Genomic DNA, 24491 nt, shown 5'->3' with positions numbered 1-24491 from the left:
AGCAAGCTGTCCAGGCTCTGAGGCACTAAAGCAGTCCCAAACCATGACCTCCCTCCACCATACCTTACAGTTGGGATGAGGTTTTGATGTTTGTATGCTGTGCCTTTTTTCCCCACACATAGTGTTGGGAGTTCTTTCCTTCCAAACAACTCAACTTTAGTTTAATCTGTCCACCGAATATTTTTCCAGTAGCGCTGTGGAACATCCAGGTGCTCTTTTGAACTTCAGACGTGCAGCAATGTTTTTTTTGGACAGCAATGGGTTCTTCCGTGGTGTCCTCCCATGAACAACATTCTTGTTTAGTGTTTTACGTGTCGTAGACTCGTCAAAAGAGATGTTAGCATGTTAGAGATTTCTGTAAGTCTTTAGCTGACACCTCATTGAGCATTCTGCACTGTGCTCTTGCAGTCATCTTTGCAGGACGGCCACTCCTAGGGAGAGTAGCAACAGTGCTGAACTTTCTCCATTTATAAACAATTTGTCTTTCTGTGGACTGATGAACATCAATGCTTTTAGAGATACTTTTGTAACCCTTTCTAGCTTTATGCAAGTCAACAATTCTTAATCTTAGGTCTTCTAAGATCTCTTTTGTTCGAGGCATGGTTCACATCAGGCAATGCTTCTTGTGAATAGCAAACTCAAATTTTGTAAATGTTTTTTTTTTTTATGGCAGGGCATCCCTAACCAACATATCCAATCTTGTCTCATTGATTGGACTTCAGGTTAGCTGACTCCTGACTCCAATTAGCTTTTGGAGAAGTCATTAGCCATGGGGTTCACATACTTTTTCCAACCTACACTGTGAATGTTTAAATGATGTATTCAGTCAGTATAGACAAGAAAAATACAATAATTTGTGTGTTATTAGTTTAAGCACACTCTGTTTGTCCATTGTTGTGACTTAGATCAACATCAGATCAAATTTTATGACAAACGTATGCAGAAATCCAGGTCATTCCAAGGGGTTCACATACCTTTTCTTGCCATAGACACCTGCTCGTCGAACATCTCATTCCAACATCATGAGCATAAATATATGGATAGAAAAGGTGTGTACAGCAGTAGATCTACACTATAAGGTGAGCCATGACTGGAATACAGTATACACATATAAAGTGGGTCAAATAGTATGCAAATATTGTTAAAGTTACCAGTCTTCAATTTATCTATACACATGGGGCAGCATCTCTAAGGTGTAGGGCAGAGTCTGCTAGATGGTAGCAGGGTGAACAGACTGTGGCTCAGGTGGCTGAGGTCCTTGATGATCTTCTTGGCTCTCCTATGACACTAGGTCCTGTAGACGACCTGTAGGGCAGGCATTGTGCCCCCAGTGATGCATTGGGCTGACCGCGCCGCCTTCTAGAGAGCCAAGTGTTTGCGGGTGGTGCAGTTGCCACACCAGGCGGTGATGCAGCCTGACAGAATGCATGTAGAAGTTTGTGAGGGTCTTAGAGGACATGCCAAATTTCTTCAGCCTCCTGAGGTTAAAGAGCTGCTGTTGCGCCTTCTTCACCACGGTGTCGGTGTGGTCGGACCATTTCAGGTCGTTGATGATGTGCACACCAAGTAACTTTAAGCTCCTCTGTGGCCCATTGATGTTGGTGGGTGCTTGCTCTCTTTGCTGTCTCCTGTAGTCCACGATCAGCTCCTTCCTTTTTTTAAGTTGAGGGAGAGGTTATTTCCCCAGCACCACTCTGCCAGGGCACTAACCTCCTTCCTGTAGACTGTCTCATTGTTGTTGGTGATCAGGCCTACCACTGTTGCATCGTCAGAAAACTTGATGATAGGGTTGTGGTCGTGCCTAGCCACGCAGTCATGGGTGAACAGGGAGTACAGGAGGGGGCTGAGCACACACCCCTGGGGGACCCTCATGTTGAGGATCAGTGTGTTGGAGGTGTTGTTGCCTACACTCACCACCTGGGGGCGACCCGTCAGAAGGTCTGGGACCCAGTAGGTTCAGGTCGAATGCTTACCTAATGTTGAGAAGGGAAAGGTGTTCCAAGGTTTCCATGCAGATTAATGCAAAGCAGAGATCTGAAAGTGTTAAGACTTAAGATGATTTAAAGAGCCATTTAAGATAGTTCCATGCCAGTGCTGAACCTCATTCAGGAGGTAGAAGGTTACAGACATTGACTATGGCTGCGTTTACACAGGCAGCACAATCCTGATGTTTTGCCCAATTATTGGCCAAAGATCAAATCTGATTGGTCAAATAAACAGTTATTGGCAAAATATAAGAATTGTGCTGCCTGTGTAAACGCAGCCACAGAATCACATTCTAATTCTGTGGTTACAGGTACTTACAACTACCTGTACTTAGGAAGCATTTGAACTCATTGTCAGCTAGAGGCATTCAGATACAATCGGACAATAATATATCTGAACCAAAGGTCTGGATACTTAGAATGATGAACCTTTTGTTTAAGGGGGAAAGAGAATGAAACCTTTTCCACCTTTATTGTAGTAGATATAGTAACCCCAAAGTGTAATAGCAGGTTTCAAACCACTAAAAACTACCAGGTTTAAATATATTATAAACCAAGACAGTATTGTATTTCCTCTACTATATATTATTGATTGAGTGGTTGATTGATGGATGGATTGAATGATTCATTCATTCATTGATTTTTTTGTTGTTGTTGGTGCTTAGCCCATATTAGCTTACAAGACACTAGCCATCAAATTGTACACAAAACATAAAACAAAATGAAATGTTACATGTATAGATCATAGATGATAAAAGCATACTGTTTGGTGACACAGCCTTTGTCTCAAGCTGTATTCATTTGTTTCATTGCAGATACAAGATGTGTTAGACTCAGTTAAACCCACACTCTGTGAGATGTGCATGCCACCAATCAGTGGGCCACCAACAAAAAACGTAAGCAATTGAGCGAATGCATTCCATGACATTTTCACATGGACTTCTGTTATATATCTCTTGTGATATATCTGTAGTGCTCAAGGAATGTCTTGAAAGTTTGAGCAACGCTTATTTTTGAAACATCATTTACACTATGATTTATTGCTACACATAATTTGCTTGCAAAGCCTCCTATGACAACAAATGCATAGACAAAATAATCATTGTCCTTTTTTTGTTACGGCGATTGTACTGCACTAATATTATTACAAATCAGGTATTTTTCATGACATCTCCCAGACTGTGGCTTTAAGTTTCATTTAATATATCTCGATATACAGAACAATAGATCAGAATAAAACAACAATTGAACGACTAAAAAGGGTTGAAACATGGGCAAACATGTAGTATGGACAACTTTGAATGTCATTGAGCTTTGCCTATTTACCAGACTGACCACATGTATAGTCCCGATTAAATTTGCATTATTTTCATGGACAGTATTTTGCTTTCTGATTGGCTGTGAAAGTTAAGTCATCTTTGACAACACATTTAATCGGTGTGTTGGAAGCAGTGGCGTCAGTTCAGCTAAACGAAGGGTATGGCAAAGTGGGTGGGGAGGATCCCTCCCCCAAGGGATTCTTTAGAAGTGTAAGGTCATTTGCTGCATTTCAACACAATTCAAAAATTCAAAAATGCTATTTGGTGAATAGCAAAAATTAAAACAAATGACCCCCGACATTACTTATCACCACAAAATTAGCTTTAAAGGTCTGTTGAATGGCGTGCACAATGTTAACCATCACTCAACCTCGTCATACATTGACTAATTTACTTATGGAACGGTGCATACTGTGCAACATAAAGTAGATGCACAATACACGCTATCAAGTCACAACAAGGCCGACTTCAAATGCTAACACATTTTCATACCAATTAGGGCTGTGATAATAACATTATTGTAATATGTTTTCCCATGGCAAATATGAAAACACGAAGCTGACCTCACTCTTTGATCCTAATAGCATGGGAAATGAATACATGTGATTCTGGATGACAACATAATGTGTGTTTCCAACATTAGGACTGTTTTCCTGAAGAAGTTAAATCCTCTTCATGTTTTGTTTCCTTGCCATGATTCTAACGAGTATCGCGATACTGGTATCGTCCCGGCCCTAATACCATAATATTAAACCAAAATTGCACTAGCCTACTGGGTGAATTAAAATATCAATTACAGCTATCACAATATATATTTTAATAGCAATAACATAGCTTTTGGTTTCGAATGGTCACCAAAAAGTAGGTCTCCCCCACCTCCCAATCCCTAATTGGCTATCAGATTACAACAAGGCTTCTCTAGGAAGAAATGATAGAATCAGCCGTTGCCAATGAGATACACTGAAAAGACAATGTAAAAGAGGAATTATAAACTGGGTGGTTTGGGCCCTGAATGATGATTGGCTGAAAGCCATGGTATATCAGACCATATAACACTGGTATGACAAAACATTTATTTTTACTGCTCTATTTACGTTGGTAACCAGATTATAATAGCAATAAGGCACCTCTGGGCTTTGTGGTATATGCACAATATACCACGGCTAAGTGCTGTATCCAGGCACTCCGCAACAAGAACAGCCCTTAGCCGTGGTATATTGGCCGTATATCACACCCCCCCGGGCCTTATTGGTTAAATATAGCATGTATGTTAATAATTGTCCATAATTGTTATATGGATGTGTGTGTGGGTGTGTGTGAGTGGGTGTACAGTGTGTGTATATGTCTGTGCATATGAATGGTAGAGCGAAGGAGGGTGAATAGGAATATATCTAGGAGGGCGAGTGAGAATAGGTGAGCAGAGGCACAATGCCAATTCACTACACAAAATGTAGTATATCTGATCTCGTTGTTAACTTCAAATCAGCGGTCTCATTTGTAATGTCCTTCTGTAGGGTGGCTTGCCCTGAATCCAAAGTGACACCAGAGGTCTTCTTTTGCGTGCGGACCCCTACTTGGCAGGCAGTTCCATATCCCATCCACCCCTGCTCTTTCTCTGAGTCAGCCCTCAGCTTGCCCAGTTATGTATGTGTGAGACAGAGTGTAAGATAGAGACAGGAAGATAATGTGTGTGTAGTTGTGTCTCTGTGTGTTTGTATGTGTCTATGTGTGTGTATGTGTTTGTATGTGTGTGTTTGTCTCTGTGTGTGTTTGTGCATGTGTGCACGTGTGTTTTTGTCTGTGTGTGGTGCCAGCATTTGTGTGTGTATGTGAGTATTTACACAGTCAGTTTCAGTGACATGGCTAGTGATTAGAGACCTCAGGATAAGACCCAGATGCAGACACCCCCCACCTCTAGGGACGCCACCTGGCATCCTACCCGGGCACATACCTGGTTGACCAGGGTGCTGGCTGTGGAACTCAGCGATGAGGGCTGGGTCCCCACTAGGAACATCCTTGACCCAGCATGTATGTTAATAATTGTCAATAATTGTTACATGGGTGTGTGTGTGTGTGAGTGGGTGTACACTGTGTGTATATGTCTGTGCATATGAATGGTAGAGCGAAGGAGGGTGAATAGGAATATGTGTAGGAGGGCGAGCGAGAATAGGTGAGCAGAGGCACAATGCCAATTCACTACACAAAATGTAGTATATCTGATCTTGTTGTTAACTTCAAATCAGCGGTCTCATTTGTAATGTCCTTCTGTAGGGTGGCTTGCCCTGAATCCAAAGTGACACCAGAGGTCTTCGTTTGCGTGCGGACCCCTACTTGGCAGGCAGTTCCATATCCCATCCACCCCTGCTCTTTCTCTGAGTCAGCCCTCAGCTTGCCCAGTATGTGTGAGACAGAGTGTAAGATAGAGAGAGGAAGATAGTGTGTGTGTTTGTGTGTATGTGTTTGTATGTGTGTGTGTGTGTGTGTCTCTGTGTGTGTTTGTGCATATGTGTTTTTGTCTGTGTGTGAGTGCCAGAATCTGTGTGTGTATGTGAGTATTTGCAGAGTCAGTTTCAGTGATGGCCAGGGATATCAGACCTCAGGATAAGACCCAGATGCAGACACCCCCCACCTCTAGGGACGCCACCTGGCATCCTACCCAGGCACATACCTGGTTGACCAGGGTGCCGGCGGTGGAACTCAGCGATGAGGGAGTCATCATACCAGGTAGTCCTGAGGCATGGTCCTAGGGCTCAGGTCCTCCAAGAGAAAGAGAGAATTAGAGAGAGCATGCTTAAATTCACACAGGACACCGGATAAGACAGGAGAAGTACTCCAGATATAACAAACTGACCCTAGCCACCCGACACGTAAACTACTGCAGAATAAATACTGGAGGCTGAGACAGGAGGGGTCAGGAGACACTGTGGACCCATCCGATGATACCCCCAGATAGGGCCAAACAGGAAAGATATAATCCCTCCCACTTTTCCAAAGCACAGCCCCCACACCACTAGAGGGATATCTTCAACCACCAACTTACCATCCTGAGACAAGGCCGAGTATAGCCCACAAAGATCTCCGCCACGGCACAACCCAAGGAGGGGCGCCAACCCAGACAGGAAGATCACGTCAGTGACTCAACCCACTCAAGTGACGCACCCCTCCTAGGGACGGCATGAAAGAGCACCAGTAAGCCAGTGACTCAGCCCCTGTAATAGGGTTAGAGGCAGAGAATCACAGTGGAGAGAGGGGAACCGGCCAGGCAGAGACAGCAAGGGCGGTTCGTTGCTCCAGAGCCTTTTCCGTTCCCCTTCACACTCCTGGGCCAGACTACACTCAATCATATGACCCACTGAAGAGATGAGTCTTCAGTAAAGTCTTAAAGGTTGAGACCGAGTTTGCGTCTCTCACATGGGTAGGCAGACCATTCCATAAAAATTGAGCTCTATAGGAGAAAGCCCTGCCTCCAGCTGTTTGCTTAGAGAAATTCTAGGGACAATTAGGAGGCCTGCGTCTTTTGACCGTAGCGTACGTGTAGGTATGTACGGCAGGTCCAAATCAGAAAAATAGGTAGGAGCAAGCCCATGTAATGCTTTGTAGGTCAGCAGTAAAACCTTGAAATCATCCCTTGCCTTAACAGGAAGCCAGTGTTGGGAGGCTAGCACTGGAGTAATATGATCAAATTTTTTGGTTCTAGTCAGGATTCTAGCAGCCGTATTTAGCACTAACTGAAGTTTATTTAGTGCTTTATCCGGGTAGCCGGAAAGTAGAGCATTGCAGTAGTCTAACCTAGAAGTAACAAAAGCATGGATACATTTTTCTGCATAATTTTTGGACAGAAAGTTTCTGATTTTTGCAGTGTTACGTAGATGGAAAAAAGCTGTACTTGAAACAGTCTTGATATGTTCGTCAAAAGAGAGATCAGGGTCCAGAGTCAAGCCAAGGTCCTTCACATTTTTATTTGAGAAGACTGTACAACCATCAAGATTAATTGGCAGATTCAACAGAAGATCTCTTTGTTTCTTGGGACCTAGAACAAGCATCTCTGTTTAGTCACATGATAAACTTTTAGTTTAAAAGTAGAAAGTTTGCAGCCATCCACTTCCTTATGTCTGAAACACAGGCTTCTAGCGAGGGCAATTTTGGGGCTTCACCATGTTTCATTGAAATGTACAGCTGTGTGTCATCCGCATAGCAGTGAAAGTTAACATGATATTTTCGAATGATATCCCCAAGAGGTAAAATATATAGTGAAAACAATAGTGGTCCTAAAACGGAACATTGAGGAACACCGAAATGTACAGTTGATTTGTCAGAGGACAAACCATTCACAGAGACAAACTGATACAGATAAGATCTAAACCAGGCCAGAACTTGTCCGGGTAGACCAATTTGGGTTTCCAATCTCTGGTGATGGTATCAAAAGCAGCACTAGGGTCTATTAGCACGAGGACAGATGCAGAGCCTCGGTCTGAAGCCATTAAAAGGTAATTTACCACCTTCACATGTGCAGTCTCAGTGCTACAGCAGCTTTTTCTAAACATTTTGAGAGGAATGGAAGATTCGATATAGGCCGATAGTTTTTATATTCTCTTCCAGGTTACACCGACAGCGGTGGATGAGCATCTATGCAGAGGATATGTTGACCTCTTGCTCCGGGAAGAGCGGGGGCTGATAACCCAACTCGAAGGGTGAGAGCCCGGTGACGGAGCAGGGAAGGGTGTTCTGGGAGTAATCCACCCACATGAGTTGCTGGCCCCAGGTGGTGGAGTTGGCCGAGGCGAGGCACTGAAGAGTTGTCTCCAGGTCCTGATTGGCACACTCCGACTGGCCATTCGATTGGGTATGAAACCCGGAGGACAGGCTGGCCGACAACCCAATGAGTGTGTAGAATGCCTTCCAGAACCAGGACGAGAATGGAGGACCACTGTCGGAAACCATGTCCAACGGAAGTCCATGGATCCTGAAGACGTGGTGCACCATGAGCTGGGCTGTCTCCTTGGCCAACGGTAGCTAAGTGAGGAGAATGAAATGGGCGGCTTTGAAAAACCTGTCCACCACTGTGAGGATAGTGGTGTTGCCATCAGATGGAGGGAGACCAGTGACTGTCCAGGACTATATGTGACCAGGGACGGTGAGGGACAGAAAGAGGTTGAAGGAAGCCAGCTGTAGCTTGCCGTGGAGTCTTGTTCTGACGCGGAGACGTCCGGAACCATGGTGGGCCACCAAAAGCTTTGTCGCACAAAGGCCAGGGTCCAACGGGAGCCAGGGTGGCAGGCAAGCCTTGAGGAATGAGCCCATTCCAGGGCCGGGGAGTGGGCAGCATCTGGGACAAACATCCGGTTAACCGGGCCCCCCCACCCGCTGTGCCTCACAGACCTGGATCTCGATTCGCCTGACGAGGGTAGCCGCCAGGCACGAGGTAGGAAAATGGTCTCGGGGTCCGAGGGTGTAGAAGCAGGGCAATCGGAAAGCCGGGGTGGCCTGGAGAGATGCACTGCTGACAGCGGTGTTACTGGGGGTCTGCGAGGCTACTGTCGTGGCCGACGGCCTCACAGATAATCCGTGGAATTGCTCCAGCAATGTATTCAAGGCACAGTCATGGCGTTCTGCCAAGGCATGGAATCCATCCATAAGACCTCGGAGTAACTCCTCGTGTCTCCCAATGGTAGCTCCTTGGGAGGTGATGGCGCCGCGGAGCTGTTCCGAGTCTGCTGGGTCAGTCATGGCCAGTTCGTACTATCAGACCTTGGGATAAGACCCAGATGCAGACAGTTCGAAGTAACAAAAGTTTATTACAAGAACAGGGGCAGGCAAACGACAGGTCAAGGGCAGGCAGAGGTCAGTAATCCAGAGCAGAGTCCAAAAGGTTCAGAACGGCAGGCAGTCTCGGGATCAGGGCAGGCAGAGGTCAGTAATCCAGAGCAGTGTCACAAGGTACAGAATGGCAGCCAGGCTCAGGGTCAGGGCAGGCAGAATGGTTAAAACCGGGAAAAGTAGAAAACAGGACCTAGAGAGAAATATAGGAGTACATGAAAAACGCTGGTAGGCTTGACGAGACAAGCACAAGCCAGGTGAAACAGATCAGGGTGTGACAAGGCAAGGGGGTTTCACGCCAACCACGGTGCTTCAGGCTAACTCTTGACTCTTTCCTCACACAGCTTGGGTCTGTCACTCGCCTGCCTGTCTGCCTGACATTTTATGTAAACTAGTTGCTGAGGAAGCAGGCAACATAGAGCCCTATATGGTGCCATTCAGGACAAAGCTACTATTTCCCTCTGAGTGGGAGGTGACGTTATGAGTCATTGTTTTGTCCCAACTTTATATTTTTTGTGCCAAGTGCCAACACCATTGTTTTGATAAATACCTCTCCACCTCTTCTTTGTTCTTGACTGGAACGCTTACTGTTGGCCTAGTTGTGTCCCAAATGGCACCCTATTAGTGCTGTACTTTTGATTGGGCTGGTCAACAGTTGTGCACTATATAGGGAATAGTGTGCCATTTGGGACGCGAGCCTACTGTTTGGTTGCAGGGTTTTTTAGCTAGAAATGGCGTGTTGACATTGCTAATAGCTATGATTGCTAAGCAAGTGAAGCCCTGGCTTTGACCTTTTGTTTGAAGTCCACAGCTTAGCCACGGCCCGAGTCACTCCACTGAGGACAGACTCACGGATGGACACATTGAGCCTGAAGGGGGAGAACGATCTGTCAAAAATATCTATATAATCACATTCGTGCTGCGTTATTGCCACGTGTGCCTGGTCACCACAACATGTGTTGTGTTTGTTGGGAAAATGTCAAATGTTTCTGTATATGGTAACATACTGTGTGTGTGTGTGTGTGTGTGTGTGTGTGTGTGTGTGTGTGTGTGTGTGTGTGTGTGTGTGTGTGTGTGTGTGTGTGTGTGTGTGTGTGCGCATGACATTTGTGTGGGTGTTTGTATGCAAACAGTACGTGTGATCAGAGAGCAAATATCAAAGTACTGCATCTGGACTTTGATGATAGAAAACCCTTTACATTCACAGAACACATTACAGTAATCAGGCTCCCAAAAGATGTTTGTGTATGTGTTTGGATGATGCGCATGGCATCACTGTTGATTCTTGTCTCTGCGTCTACTCTACTAGTCTTGAAAGACTTATGTAATTGCAGTAAGTTGACACAAGTTGATCAAAGACAGTGAGCAATAGAGAGACAGTCAGACAATGTGAAGGCAGGCAAAGGGAGAAAAGAGTCGTCCTTTTCCCATCACATATCTCCAGATATTGGACAGCTTTCTACTGTCTTTCTACTGTATGGGCTATTGAAGTTTATTTTATTATTGCTGAAATATTGATACCCACAAAAATAGTATATTTTCTCTTGGAGTGTTCATTTATTTGACATGGGGACAATTCAAAATGAAAAAAAGAGTGGGAAGGGTGAAAGAAAAGGCAATATGAAGGCTGGGTTTTGCATTATTACCCCATTTTGCGCCAAATACCACAGCAACAACGATCGAGTCCTGTATTTAATCAAGCCTTTATAAAATATTAACGCGGGAGATGGGCATTTTCTCCCATTTTCTCCCTCAATTCCCACCTGTTTTGTGAGATGGGTCCTACTGGCTATGGAGCCTGAGTCCTGCGTTCTAATTTCAGATAGGGAGGGAGTAGCAGTTCGGATGTGCAATGAAGCCAAAGGGTATATAGGGAACTGTTAGAATGCATTTTAATCACATTAATAGAAGTCTTGGCAGATTTATAAGGGCTCTTTAACTTCACTCTTTGGCCCCTACCTTGTTTGTGTTCATACCGCACCTTTAACGATCTATAGAAATGACTGATCTTCGAATTCAATGGGCCCCTATTCTATGAAGGGCACGCCATGTGGGAATCGAGTTAATCATAGGTAGTGCTGCAGTGTCTTTTGTCATAGTACATATGTTGACTGCCTTACTGGGAGGTGATGACTTCTCCTCTTCCCTCTTTCGCTGGCTGTGGAATAGGAACTTTGCTTCTTGATGACTAGATAGAACATCCTTGACATAAAAGAAAGAGAAAAGCCTTGACCATACTATAAAGGGCATAGTGTGAAGTGCTACAAATGTATATAATAAACATGTTGGGATTGGCAGGTTCAAGGCTGTTTTAGAATCTGACATTTTGAACATGTCATGTTCTTTGAAGCATGGAATTGTTTATCGACTGTAGCTATGTAGAACTATCCCTCACTTTCTGTGTTTTATATATATTTCCACACTATTAGGTTGGAATAATACTGTGAAATTGTGAAAATGATAATAATGCCTGTTTAGTGCAAGAGCTGTTGAAAAGACTGCCTGAAATGTTGGCCTGCCCGGCGACATCACCAGGTGGTAAATTAGTTAATAGACCAATAAGAAAGAGTTCCAAACCTCTCTGCCAATAACAGCTAGTTGTCAGTTTCCCCCTCCCTACACAGACCACTTCCAGACAGTCCTAGAAAAATTATTGCTTGAGAAATTGCTCCTTGCTTAGAAGCCTTTTTTTGTTTATTTTTGACCATTTAAATTGAAAACAACAACACTAAGGTACCCATGATTTGATATTGAGATAGAAACCGCTGCATTTAGTCCTTATTGTATTGCATTCACAATAATGTCAACTGTCAATCAATGAAATCAATGCATTCTATAGAACCTTTTTAACAACATGTTATATACCTCCAGAAAGCATGAAATCTCAGCTTGACTTTGATTGCCTTGATTGCCAGATCCACACAGATTCGGACGAGGGCGAGGGGAACATCAAGTACACCATCTCCGGGGAAGGGGCGGGCACGATCTTCATCATCGATGAGTTGACGGGCGACATCCACGCCACCGAGCGATTAGACCGCGAGGAGCAGAGTTACTACACCCTCAGAGCTCAGGCCCGGGACCGGCTCACCAACCACCTGCTGGAATCCGAGTCAGAGTTTGTCATCAAAGTCCAGGATATCAACGACAGTGAACCCAAGTTCCTGGAAGGGCCCTATATCGGGAGTGTGGGAGAGCTTTCACAAATAGGTAAGGAGGGAGGGGTGTGTGTGTGTATTTGTGAAACAAAGGCGGTGCTGGATTGCAGGAATGTGTTCTGACTATGTTCAGGTCTGATGATGAAGATGTGAGGAGTTCATTTTAAGTATCAGAGATACAGTATGTGTCCATAGGGAAAAGTGATAGGGCCTTCATTACCTGTCATTGGGAGGACATTTTTAAATTTTTAATTTTGTTTTTTTATTTCACCTTTATTTAACCAGGTAGGCAAGTTGAGAACATGTTCTCATTTACAATTGCGACCTGGCCAAGATAAAGCAAAGCAGTTCGACAGATACAACGACACAGAGTAAAACAAACATACAGTCAATAATACAGTATAAACAAGTCTATATACAATGTGAGCAAATGAGGTGAGAAGGGAGGTAAAGGCAAAAAAGGCCATGGTGGCAAAGTAAATACAATATAGCAAGTAAAACACTGGAATGGTAGTTTTGCAATGGAAGAATGTGCAAAGTAGAAATAAAAATAATGGGGTGCAAAGGAGCAAAATAAATAAATAAATTAAATACAGTTGGGAAAGAGGTAGTTGTTTGGGCTAAAATTATAGGTGGACTATGTACAGGTGCAGTAGTCTGTGAGCTGCTCTGACAGTTGGTGCTTAAAGCTAGTGAGGGAGATAAGTGTTTCCAGTTTCAGAGATTTTTGTAGTTCGTTCCAGTCATTGGCAGCAGAGAACTGGAAGGAGAGGCGGCCAAAGAAAGAATTGGTTTTGGGGGTGACTAGAGAGATATACCTGCTGGAGCGTGTGCTACAGGTGGGAGATGCTATGGTGACCAGCGAGCTGAGATAAGGGGGGACTTTACCTAGCAGGGTCTTGTAGATGACATGGAGCCAGTGGGTTTGGCAACGAGTATGAAGCGAGGGCCAGCCAACGAGAGCGTACAGGTCGCAATGGTGGGTAGTATATGGGGCTTTGGTGACAAAACGGATTGCACTATGATAGACTGCATCCAATTTGTTGAGTAGGGTATTGGAGGCTATTTTGTAAATGACATCGCCAAAGTCGAGGATTGGTAGGATGGTCAGTTTTACAAGGGTATGTTTGGCAGCATGAGTGAAGGATGCTTTAGGAAATAGGAAGCCAATTCTAGATTTAACTTTGGATTGGAGATGTTTGATATGGGTCTGGAAGGAGAGTTTACAGTCTAACCAGACACCTAAGTATTTGTAGTTGTCCACGTATTCTAAGTCAGAGCCGTCCAGAGTAGTGATGTTGGACAGGCGAGTAGGTGCAGGTAGCGATCGGTTGAAGAGCATACATTTAGTTTTACTTGTATTTAAGAGCAATTGGAGGCCACGGAAGGAGAGTTGTATGGCATTGAAGCTTGCCTGGAGGGTTGTTAACACAGTGTCCAAAGAAGGGCCGGAAGTATACAGAATGGTGTCGTCTGCGTAGAGGTGGATCAGAGACTCACCAGCAGCAAGAGCGACCTCATTGATGTATACAGAGAAGAGAGTCGGTCCAAGAATTGAACCCTGTGGCACCCCCATAGAGACGGCCAGAGGTCTGGACAGCAGACCCTCCGATTTGACACACTGAACTCTATCAGAGAAGTAGTTGGTGAACCAGGCGAGGCAATCATTTGAGAAACTAAGGCTGTCGAGTCTGCCGATGAGGATGTGGTGATTGACAGAGTCGAAAGCCTTGGCCAGATCAATGAATACGGCTGCACAGTAATGTTTCTTATCGATGGCGGTTAAGATATCGTTTAGGACCTTGAGCGTGGCTGAGGTGCACCCATGACCAGCTCTGAAACCAGATTGCATAGCAGAGAAGGTATGGTGAGATTCGAAATGGTCGGTAATCTGTTTGTTGACTTGGCTTTCGAAGACCTTAGAAAGGCATGGTAGGATAGATATAGGTCTGTAGCAGTTTGGATCAAGAGTGTCCCCCCCTTTGAAGAGGGTGATGACCGCAGCTGCTTTCCAATCTTTGGGAATCTCAGACGACACGAAAGAGAGGTTGAATAGGCTAGTAATAGGGGTGGCAACAATTTCGGCAGATAATTTTAGAAAGAAAGGGTCCAGATTGTCTAGCCCGGCTGATTTGTAGGGGTCCAGATTTTGCAGCTCTTTCAGAACATCAGCTGAATGGATTTGGGAGAAGGAGAAATGGGGAAGGCTTGGGCGAGTTGCTGTTGGGGGTGCAGTGCTGTTGACCGGGGTAGGAGTAGCCAGGTGGAAAGCATGGCCAGCCGTAGAAAAACGCTTATTGAAATTCTCAATTATGGTGGATTTATTAGTGGTGACAGTGTTTCCTATCTTCAGTGCAGTGGGCAGCTGGGAGGAGGTATTCTTATTCTCCATGGACTTTACAGTGTCCCAGAACTTTTTTGAGTTAGTGTTGCAGGAAGCAAATTTCTGCTTGAAAAAGCTAGCCTTGGCTTTTCTAACTGCCTGTGTATAATGGTTTCTAGCTTCCCTGAACAGCTGCATATCACGGGGGCTGTTCGATGCCATATGATGTTTTTGTGTTGGTTAAGGGCAGTCAGGTCTGGGGAGAACCAAGGGCTATATCTGTTCCTGGTTCTAAATTTCTTGAATGGTGCATGTTTATTTAAGATGGTTAGGAAGGCATTTAAAAAAAATATCCAGGCATCCTACTGACGGGATGAGATCAATAACTCTGCAGGCTATCTTTGCAGTAGATTGCAACACCGCCCCCTTTGGTAGTTCTATCTTGTCTGAAAATGTTGTAGTTTGGAATTAAAATTTCTGAATTTTTGGTGGTCTTCCTAAGCCAGGATTCAGACACAGCTAGAACATCCGGGTTGGCAGAGTGTGCTAAAGCAGTGAATAGAACAAACTTAGGGAGGAGGCTTCTAATATTAACATGCATGAAACCAAGGCTATTACGGTTAAAGAAGTCGTCAAAAGAGAGCGCCTGGGGAATAGGAGTGGAGCTAGGCACTGCAGGGCCTGGATTCACCTCTACATCGCCAGAGGAACATAGGAGGAGTAGAATAAGGGTGCGGCTAAAAGCAATAAGAATTGGTCGTCTAGAACGTCTGGAACAGAGAGTAAAAGGAGGTTTCTGGGGGCGATAAAATAGCATCAAGGTATAATGTACAGACAAAGGTATGGTAGGATGTGAATACAGTGGAGGTAAACCTAGGTATTGAGTGATGAAGAGAGAGATATTGTCTCTAGAAACATCATTGAAACCAGGAGATGTCATTGCATGTGTGAGTGGTGGAACTAATAGGTTGGATAAGGTATAGTGAGCAGGACTAGAGGCTCTACAGTGAAATAAGCCAATAAACACTAACCAGAACAGCAATGGACAAGACATATTGACATTAAGGAGAGGCATGCTTAGTCGAGTGATCAAAAGGGTCCAGTGAGTGGAGAGGTTGGTTGGGGGTCACGGCGATTTAGACAGCTAGCCAGGCCATCGGTAGCAAGCTAGCATAGGATGGAGGTCTGTTGTTAGCCACCTCTTGCGTTCCGTCAGTAGATTAGTGGGGTTCCGTGTGGTAGAGGGGATTAATCCAAATCACACAACAACAACAAAAATAAAAACAATAGATATAGTTATAGAGGCCCAAGAAGAAAACATAATAATAATAAAAATAAATAAATTGTCCGATTGTCTATTCAGATAGCAGCCGGTAAGACAGCTAACGGTTAGCAGGCCGCAGATGGGCGTTCAGGTAACGTCGCGACGGAGGAGCCAGCCGGATCTCCTTCGGGTAGGTAACGTCGGCAGTCCAGTTGTGAAGGCCCGGTGGGGCTCCGCGTAGGCAGTAAAATGGGTCCGGATAGGTGACTGCAGCCCAGGAGTGATTGATGGAACTCAGGAGTGATTGACGGAGCTGGCTAGCTCCGGAATAATTGATGTTTGCTCCGGAATCGATGAAAGCCGATAGTCACACGGATAGCAGCTAGCTAGCTGTGAGATCCGGGTATGAATGTCCAGAGAACAGTTGAAATCCAGGGACGTGGAGAGAAAAATTGGTCTGGTATGTTCCGTTCCGAGCCGCGCTGCGCTGTACAAAACTGGTGATAGATTTTCGAGCTAAAGGATAGCTGATGACCACAAACCGTGGTTAGCTGAACACTAACGATTTGCCAGTAAAGAAGCTAACTAGCTTCTGAACTAGCATTCTGATTAGTTTCTGGATTAGCTTCTGGGCTAGCTTCTGGCTAGCTTCTGGCTAGTTTCTGGCTAGCTTCTTGGAGTTTCTGGCTAGCTTCTTGGAGGATTACAGATTTGAGGTAAATAATACTTTTTTATAAAATAAATTGGTGAGGCAGGTTGCAGGAGAGTGTTTTGAAGATGAGTTGATGGGAAATAAAAATAAAATGTATGTGAAAAAAGTTGTAAATATATATATATATATACAGGACACGACAAGACAAGGACAAAAGACGTCTGAACTGCTATGCCATCTTGGTCTAAATATATGTTAATATATGTTATAATGTTAACAGTATTTGAAGAGACATTTGTTGATGGTACAATTTTTACCCAGGTCAGATTTGGACAATGCTACCCAATCCAGTCCCAAGATTACAATCACCAGAGGTAAAAGTTTGAGATTTTGTGAGGAAATAAGAAACGTTGTTTAAGCGTGTGTGAGTGTTTTCGAGGTAAAGTACAGAAAGAGTTTTGTGTGTGTGTGTCAGAGAGAGTCTACTTGTAAGTAGGGAATAGTAGGCAAAATGTAATGTCTCACCCTCCTTCGCTCCTGATTGGAATTAATTCCTGCCTTCTCAGCACGTTTTGGCCTTTTTTCTGCCGGCAGTGCTTATTGAAACAGGGGAAAGAGAAGAGACAGAAGACAAGATAACAGTGTAGTGAGAGACAGAGAGAGAGAGAGAGAGAAAGAGAGAGAGAGAGAGATGGGGAGAATAGTTCATGTTCGCGCCCTCCATTTCTCCTCCTCCCACTTGTTCCCCCACCTCTCAGTCAAATTACACACTAAATTAGTGTGCACTTCATGTTTTATACATTGACTACAGTGCCAATGCTAATGAGATAACTGGAGTGCTTAGTCAAGCATTTCTCACCATTTAGTTTTCTGGTCATATTTGCTCTTCCTGTAGAACAACAGCTAATGGCGTTGCTGTGGCACCACTGTGATAAGGTCACCGCGGTGCATGGTTGAGAGGCTGAGGGCTTGGGTGACAGACTGACGATCAATGATGCACACTTCAAACCAAATGCATAGCGCTAAGGGCCACTGCGTAGGCCTAGTTGATGGTGGCGCTCACACTTCAATATGATGTATGCCAAAGTATACATACATGTATTCACCTGAGTTACTTTGTCGTAGTAGCAGCCATCTTATGATGGAAGAAGTAACACTTGTTAAATGTTTTTATGGAAAATGTGAACTATATGAAGCCTTGTGAGATCATTTTGAATTTAATTGGATTAATTAAATTAAATTAATCAATTACAATTCATTTGAAACTTTTGTTGAATGGAAAAGTGAATGAATGATAATACATTATATTTTTCTCTTTCCAAACATGCGTGTCAACTTTTCACTTAATATGTTTTTTTTGCCATTCCATACACGTCCCATACATTGCACTGCCATCAAGCTTTACAATTTGACTAATTGATTAGCACAAATCAGCATTTATTTCTGATGTCTTTTCACTCTATCTAGACACTTTAATCTGTGGCATGGAGTGAGACAAATGTGAGAACCACTGATCTGAGACGGTACTGGATGGAACGGTAATGGGAGCAGGTTTCCAGTATTATCCCAGGCTTCGTTCCTAATGGCACCCTATGCCCTACATAGTGTACTGCTTTTTACCACATGCCTAGTGGCCCTAGCGCACTACTGTATGTAATAGGGTGCCATTTGGGAGACATCTTCAGCCAGTAGCATGCACATGCTCACTGTGCTTTTTTATGGCCTTGGTGGAAAGCTGGTCTGCAATAATAACAAGAAAGTAATCACAAGGCAGCCTGCGGCATATTCATTTTCACTTATCGCTCCTGTCATGTTCTTCCGAACATGGCCCTGTCAAAGCTCATGGCCCCAATGAGAGAGGGCCCGGGAACCAAAATATATTTCTTTACATATCATTCAAAGTCTGCTTGTTGTTTCGGCTCGGTTAACGCCTAGGAAGAGAGGAGGGGAGAATAAACTAGGCCTGTCAGGCTGAAGATGAATGCCGAGGGATCATTCGCCGCCGTCCTGTGAAAACATGGCCCGGCTAATGAAATTGGAGTCCTAAATCAAAATTGCGTCACGACGTTGAATGATTTTTGCATTGAGCCGTGTGAATGTCTTCATGTTCGGACCATTGGTTGAACAGGAATAGAGTCGTGCTGTGGCTGTTTCACCTCTGTATTAAGGGCCCTATACATGTTCTATGTAGTTAGTTTAGTTTTCTGTGGAAGCCTGGCAGTATACAGTAGCACACAAAGAGTGTGAATACAGTTCTGAAAAAACTACACTTGAAAAAAGATAATAGTACTTTTCGTTGCCTATGGCATTGCAGTACACCACACAACGACTTACTGTGTTTGGGACATGGATTTTTAAAAAATCTTTTGAAGAAATACCAGTCTTTTAGTTCTGTGCTGACAATTTTAAAATAACTTATTGAGAGGGGCTTAAATGGGATCAAACTTTGGCTTTTGTTTGCGCTACAGAGAGCTAAGCCATTAATATTTGTGACCGGCTCGATTCAGTCTTATACAGCAAAATTTGAAATGTTTTTTTTTTTACATTGGGTAAAATTAGAGACTCAGAGCTAGAAAGTGGTATATCATACACTACAGTTGAGGAACAATGGGAAAGTAATTCTGCTTTGAAAGTTGATAAACTTGTAACCTCACTTTTGAGAAAATGTCCTTGAATATTTTGGTAAACCTACTGGAGACCTCTTCTTTGTCTGCATCCATTCAGCATCGTTCATACCCTCTTAAGCCTTATCCCCACCCATCTCTTTAAGGATTCACATGTGAGGCCATGTACCAAACAACCAAAGATTTCAACACTAAAGGCTGGTATATATACCACGGTGTGTTTGTAAATTCAATCTGGAGGGCCAGAGTGCGCTCTGGGCTTTCATAAACTTAGTGTGTTGTTAGATGGTTCGTTTGTAAATTCAGAGCGTTTCGCTTTCGGAGCATTCAGAGCGCACAATCTCACTGGATGCACTGGCCGAGGAGTAGGGTTCTGACCTAACAGTTCTGACCTAACAGCAGTCAAGCACCCAGGCTAACTGGCTAACGTTGGCTAGCTTGTTAGCTACTTCTGAGAGAACAGCTCACTCTGACCATTTTACTCGCCCTAGCAGAGCTGGTTAGGCTGTGTTTATGTTATCCAGAGCATTGGTGACTGTAACTGTGCTGCTGGCAACATTTTTTTTGCCAACGTTACTGACACTGGCCATATTCAACGGGTGTTGAGCATTCGTAACTTTGTCAGTTATTCTTTGTTCTGCCGAGTGCGCTCTGAAATCGGAGTAAATAGCCAGTGCGAATTTAGCAGCTACATTTATCGACGGATGACGCAGTGACATCATGAACATTCTATTGAAATGGTTATTTGCATAGTGGACTCTTTTGTTTAGACATGTAGCTAGCTAGCAAGCTAGCTAAACAATGAACCATAATCCTAACTCATAACGTTACTACCCTGCATGAATCTGCAGGTACAGTTGAAGTCAGAAGTTTACATACACATAGGTTGGAGTCATTAAAACTTGTTTTTCAACCACTCCACACATTTCTTGTTAACAAACTATAGTTTTGGCGAGTCGGTGTGGACATCTACTTTGTGCATGACTCAATACATTTTTTTTTACCACGTTCATCTTTACAAACGATAGTACGCAAGTGTAAACACCATGGGACCACGCAGCCATCATACCGCTCAGGAAGGCGACGTATTCTGTCTCCTAGAGATGAACATACTTTGGTGCAAAAAAAGTATCTATATCCACAGTAAAACGAGTCTTATATTGACATAACTTGAAAGGCTGCTCAGCAAGGAAGAAGCCACTGCTCCAAAACCGCCATAAAAAAAGCCAGACTACGGTTTGAAACTGCACATGGGGACAAAGATCGTACTTTTTGGAGAAATGTCCTCTGATCTGATGATACAAAAATATAACTGTTTGGCCATAATGATCATCGTTATGTTTGTTGGGAAAAGGGGGAGGCTTGCAAGCCGAAGAACACCATCCCAACATCGAAACACCGGGGTGGCAGCATCATGTTGTGGGGGTGCTTTGCTGCAGGAGGGACTGGTGCACTTCACAAAATAGAGGTAGGAAAATGATGTGGATATATTGAAGCAACATCTCAAGACATCAGTCAGGAAGTTAAAACATGGTCGCAAATCGGTCTTCCAAATGGACAATGACCCCAAGCATACTTCCAAAGTTGAGGCAAAATGGCTTGAGGACAACAAAGTCAAGGTATTGGAGTGGCCATCACAAAGCCCTGACCTCAATCCCATAGAAACGTGTGGGCAGAACTGAAAAAGCGTATGCGAGCAAGGAGGCCTAAAAACCTGACTCAGTTACACCAGCTCTGTCAGGAGGAATGGGCCAAAATTCATCCAACTTATTGTGGGAAGCGTGTGGAAGGCTACCCAAAATGTTTGACCCAAGTTAAACAATTTAAAGGCCAAATACTAATTGAGTGTATGTAAACTTCTGACCCACTGGGACTGTGATGAAATGAATAAAAGCGGAAATAAATCATTCTCTCTCTACTATTATTCTGACATTTCATTTTCTTAAAATAAAGTGGTGATCCTAACTTACCTAAGAAAGGGAATTTTTACCAAGATTAAATATCAGGAAAATTTAAAAACGGAGTTTAAATGTATTTGGCTAAGGTGTATGTAAATGTCCGACTTCAACTGTAACTAGCCAACTAGGTTCAATGTTAGCTAGCTAGCTAACATTAGGCTATACCTAGCAATGCAAATGGATCTGAGATACAAATAATATTACTACACAGATCATACATGCAACGTTTGCTAGCGAGCCAGCCGAACAACATTAGCTTGCTAGCTAACAGTAGGCTTTAATTAACTTGAAATGAAAAATACTTTCTGACTAAATTACAAACATGTAATATCTGAAAATGTAGCTATCTTACCCGTATACATGGATGGACATTTCTCCCTCTCTGTCACAGATGCCATGGTTACTCTTACTTTGAAGATGAAATCTGGAGACAGGTGTACCAGCCTTCTGCTTGTTCACTTTTCGACTCCCTCTACATATTTGCAATCACATGCCAGAATCTTCTCCATCTCCTTAGCTATCATACACTACAGTAATTCCACCGGGCATTCCACTGATTTCAAAACTCGGTCCTTCAGAAAGTGGAGAGCAACATTTTTGCAGTTCTACTATGTGATATCTTAAAAAAAAAAGCTGGGTTAGAAAGGATTACCTTGACATATTGCCCAGTTCATGTGATAGACAGAAGCGTGCAACATGGCAGACCAATCCGAACTCATCTCTCAGCATGTCCAGCTCACCCATTATCTCAGCCAATCCTGTCTTTTTCAGTGGCTAAACCAACTAATCTTGTGATTTAACCATTGTATTTGTATTTAATTATAGCATACAAGTTTGATATTAAGGCACATGAAAGTTCACATGTTCCAGAAGCCATTTCTGCCCAAAAATTCATTACCAGAAAAAAAAAAAAGTTTACATTCAAATGGCTCTCCTGTGAAGTAGTGACGCGCGACATACTCCTAGTTTCCTGAAACAAGTCACATTTGAATGTCATCCATCTCCCCGCTCTTTTGGACTATGCCATCCATAGTAGTGGTTTAAATATTTAGATTTTGCATTGAGTTCCTAGAGTTAAAAAAAAATACTACATGAAAAAGTTGTCAAATTTGTTCTGTACATTTTCAAGGATCCACAGCACTAGGGATAATTCTCACACTTTGCTCTTCATGAACACAATGGTGCTTAATTTTTCTGGACTTGAGGCACATTTGTATTTTGTGTCTAAAATATCCATGTGGATCAATAGGACCAAAGATGAACTTCATTGGACAATGGTAATTAGTGTTCATCCACACGACCTTTAACCTGCATCTTCCAATAATCTCTGAACCATTATCCTCAAAAGGTCATGCTCCTTGACCTAACAGAAAAGGTGAATCTTCACATCTGCCCGGTAACAACTTTTTGTAGGGCCCTATACTCTGCAAGGGCCCTAGATTAAAAAAGACCTGGCTTCAAATACTATTGAAATATTATGAAGTATTTGAGTGTTTGCTCTACCCTACCCGAAGTGCCAAATGTGTGGGGTTGGCAGTTGTTGGACTATTGTATTAGTCCATTTAGCCAGGAAGGCTCAATCAAGCACAGATATAGTATTTTAAAATAATTTAAAATAGGATTTGAACCCAGGTCTGGTAGAAACAGCAAGAAAGCATTTCTCAAATTGTAGTCGTATTTGCACACGAGACATCCTCACAGTGACCCCAAAGATCAACACAGTGAGAAGCAGAGCCATCTCTCTGACTGAAGAGTCGCTGGGTGAACGTTGCGTGAACGTTTTCCGCTGCGTTAATCCTGTGACTAATGTGGTTCTCTTCTAAGGGGACGCTGGACAGCAAAGACAAGCCAGGAAATTAGATTTGTGTCACAGCCATCTAACCCCTACCTGATGCTGCTTGTGTTGATTGACAGGGCACAGCACATGGCTTTGCGTAGAGCACAGATCAGCACACAAGAGAGCAGCCTCTTAGTGGAATCCCACCACAGGTCTAGTAGAGACTAAAGTAATCATCACTCATATGGTCATATAACCTTTGGATGCTGTGGAAGGCTGTGGAGAGCTGTAGCTTGTGGAGGTCACAGTCATGACAGCGCCAGCCTATCTGGGCTAAGTGCATGAGAGATGTGAAATGAGAGAGATCACAGAGAAGAGGAATGGGATACGGTGGCCACGTGCCTCGATCAATATGGCCCACATCCAGGTATATTTGTGAGCCGAGGAACATTCAGTGTTATAGACTCAACCCCTGTGTTGTAACTCATTGGTTTTGACGTGTCAGGAGATTGGCTGAGCATGAATAGACATGGGAGTGGGGAAATCTGATGTGTGACCTGGGAGAGCTGGATGGACAAATGTAGAGCAGGCAGAGACGCTTTCAAGGGATATTTTTCATGCCTTGAGTAAAATGACCCAGACATGTTAGTAGTGGCAGTCTTTTGGATGTGCAGTAAAGAATATTTAACTGATACATTTCATTACACACACAGGTTTGTTAACCCGATTCCAGTACAGTGTATTGTTTCAAAGTTATTATGTTCGTATTGCCTATTGCATTATTCAGCAACATTTTCGATATGTTCCTAGGTCCCCTGGCCGCGCTAGTGCCAAACTCTGCACTGTAAGCATTAAATCGATTACTTTCAAACTGAACAGTAGATGTGGTTCACAGGAGCCAACCGAAGGTCACGGCTCCACAATACTGTCTACTAAACAAATAATGACACAATCTAATAAAAGAACCAAGGTACGGGCTAATAAAGGCTAGATTTATTTTTCTGTCGCGGCAGATGGGAAATATTATCACTAAATCCTCATAGGGACCTCAGTAAGCAGGCCATTGACTTTTATGACAGTCATTTTTTTCCCTCCACTTTCTCCTTCCTCACCTTTATGCGGAATGCTGAGGAGTGAATCACAACTGAAAGTAGTGGAGAAATATCTTTTCATGTGAAAACACCTAGGCTTTTATGGCTTTACTAAATTATCCATAATATGGGAAGGGAGCACTCGGTCCTGCAGATTAGGGTGGGCCGGACTAGGGGAGGGTGCCGCATTAGCCACTGCCACCGTGCAGCCATCACCGCCGCGCCGGAGATGGGCACAAATCTCTTTTACGAGGCTGCCCCTTAAATAGCTGTCAGTCTAGTGTCTCACACATGGCACTCTCCTCCAGCTCCCCACATGGTAATTGAACCATCTCCCCATGAGTGCAAAATGCTGTGGGAAGCCGTTTGAACAGACTGTGTTTGTGCCATTAAAACCGACCCGTGCATAAATCTTGCCAGTAGGTGCGAAAAATAAATATATCACACCAAAACCCTCCATTCGTTCCAGAGGAGCTGGCCTTAAAAATAAAAAAATATTAGAGCTTTCATTTTCGCACGTATC

General features: G+C 43.6%; 1 protein-coding gene across 2 annotated transcripts in view; it reads left to right on the top strand.

Moving 5' to 3' along the window:
- The window catches only part of LOC109891299 (cadherin-22), a 121940-nt gene that overhangs the window by 10482 nt on the left and 86967 nt on the right, over positions 1-24491 (top strand). The window contains exons 2-3 of one of the 2 annotated variants that reach the window (XM_031827054.1): positions 2801-2881; positions 12037-12331. In XM_031827054.1, the coding sequence (XP_031682914.1) occupies positions 2801-2881; positions 12037-12331 (376 nt within the window). The remainder of the gene's footprint in view (positions 1-2800; positions 2882-12036; positions 12332-24491) is intronic. The other variant, XM_020483733.2, reaches the window with a different exon arrangement.

Source organism: Oncorhynchus kisutch, linkage group LG1 (genome assembly GCF_002021735.2).
Source record: "Oncorhynchus kisutch isolate 150728-3 linkage group LG1, Okis_V2, whole genome shotgun sequence".
Taxonomy (NCBI): domain Eukaryota; kingdom Metazoa; phylum Chordata; class Actinopteri; order Salmoniformes; family Salmonidae; genus Oncorhynchus; species Oncorhynchus kisutch.
This window is presented reverse-complemented; position numbering and strand designations above follow the sequence as displayed.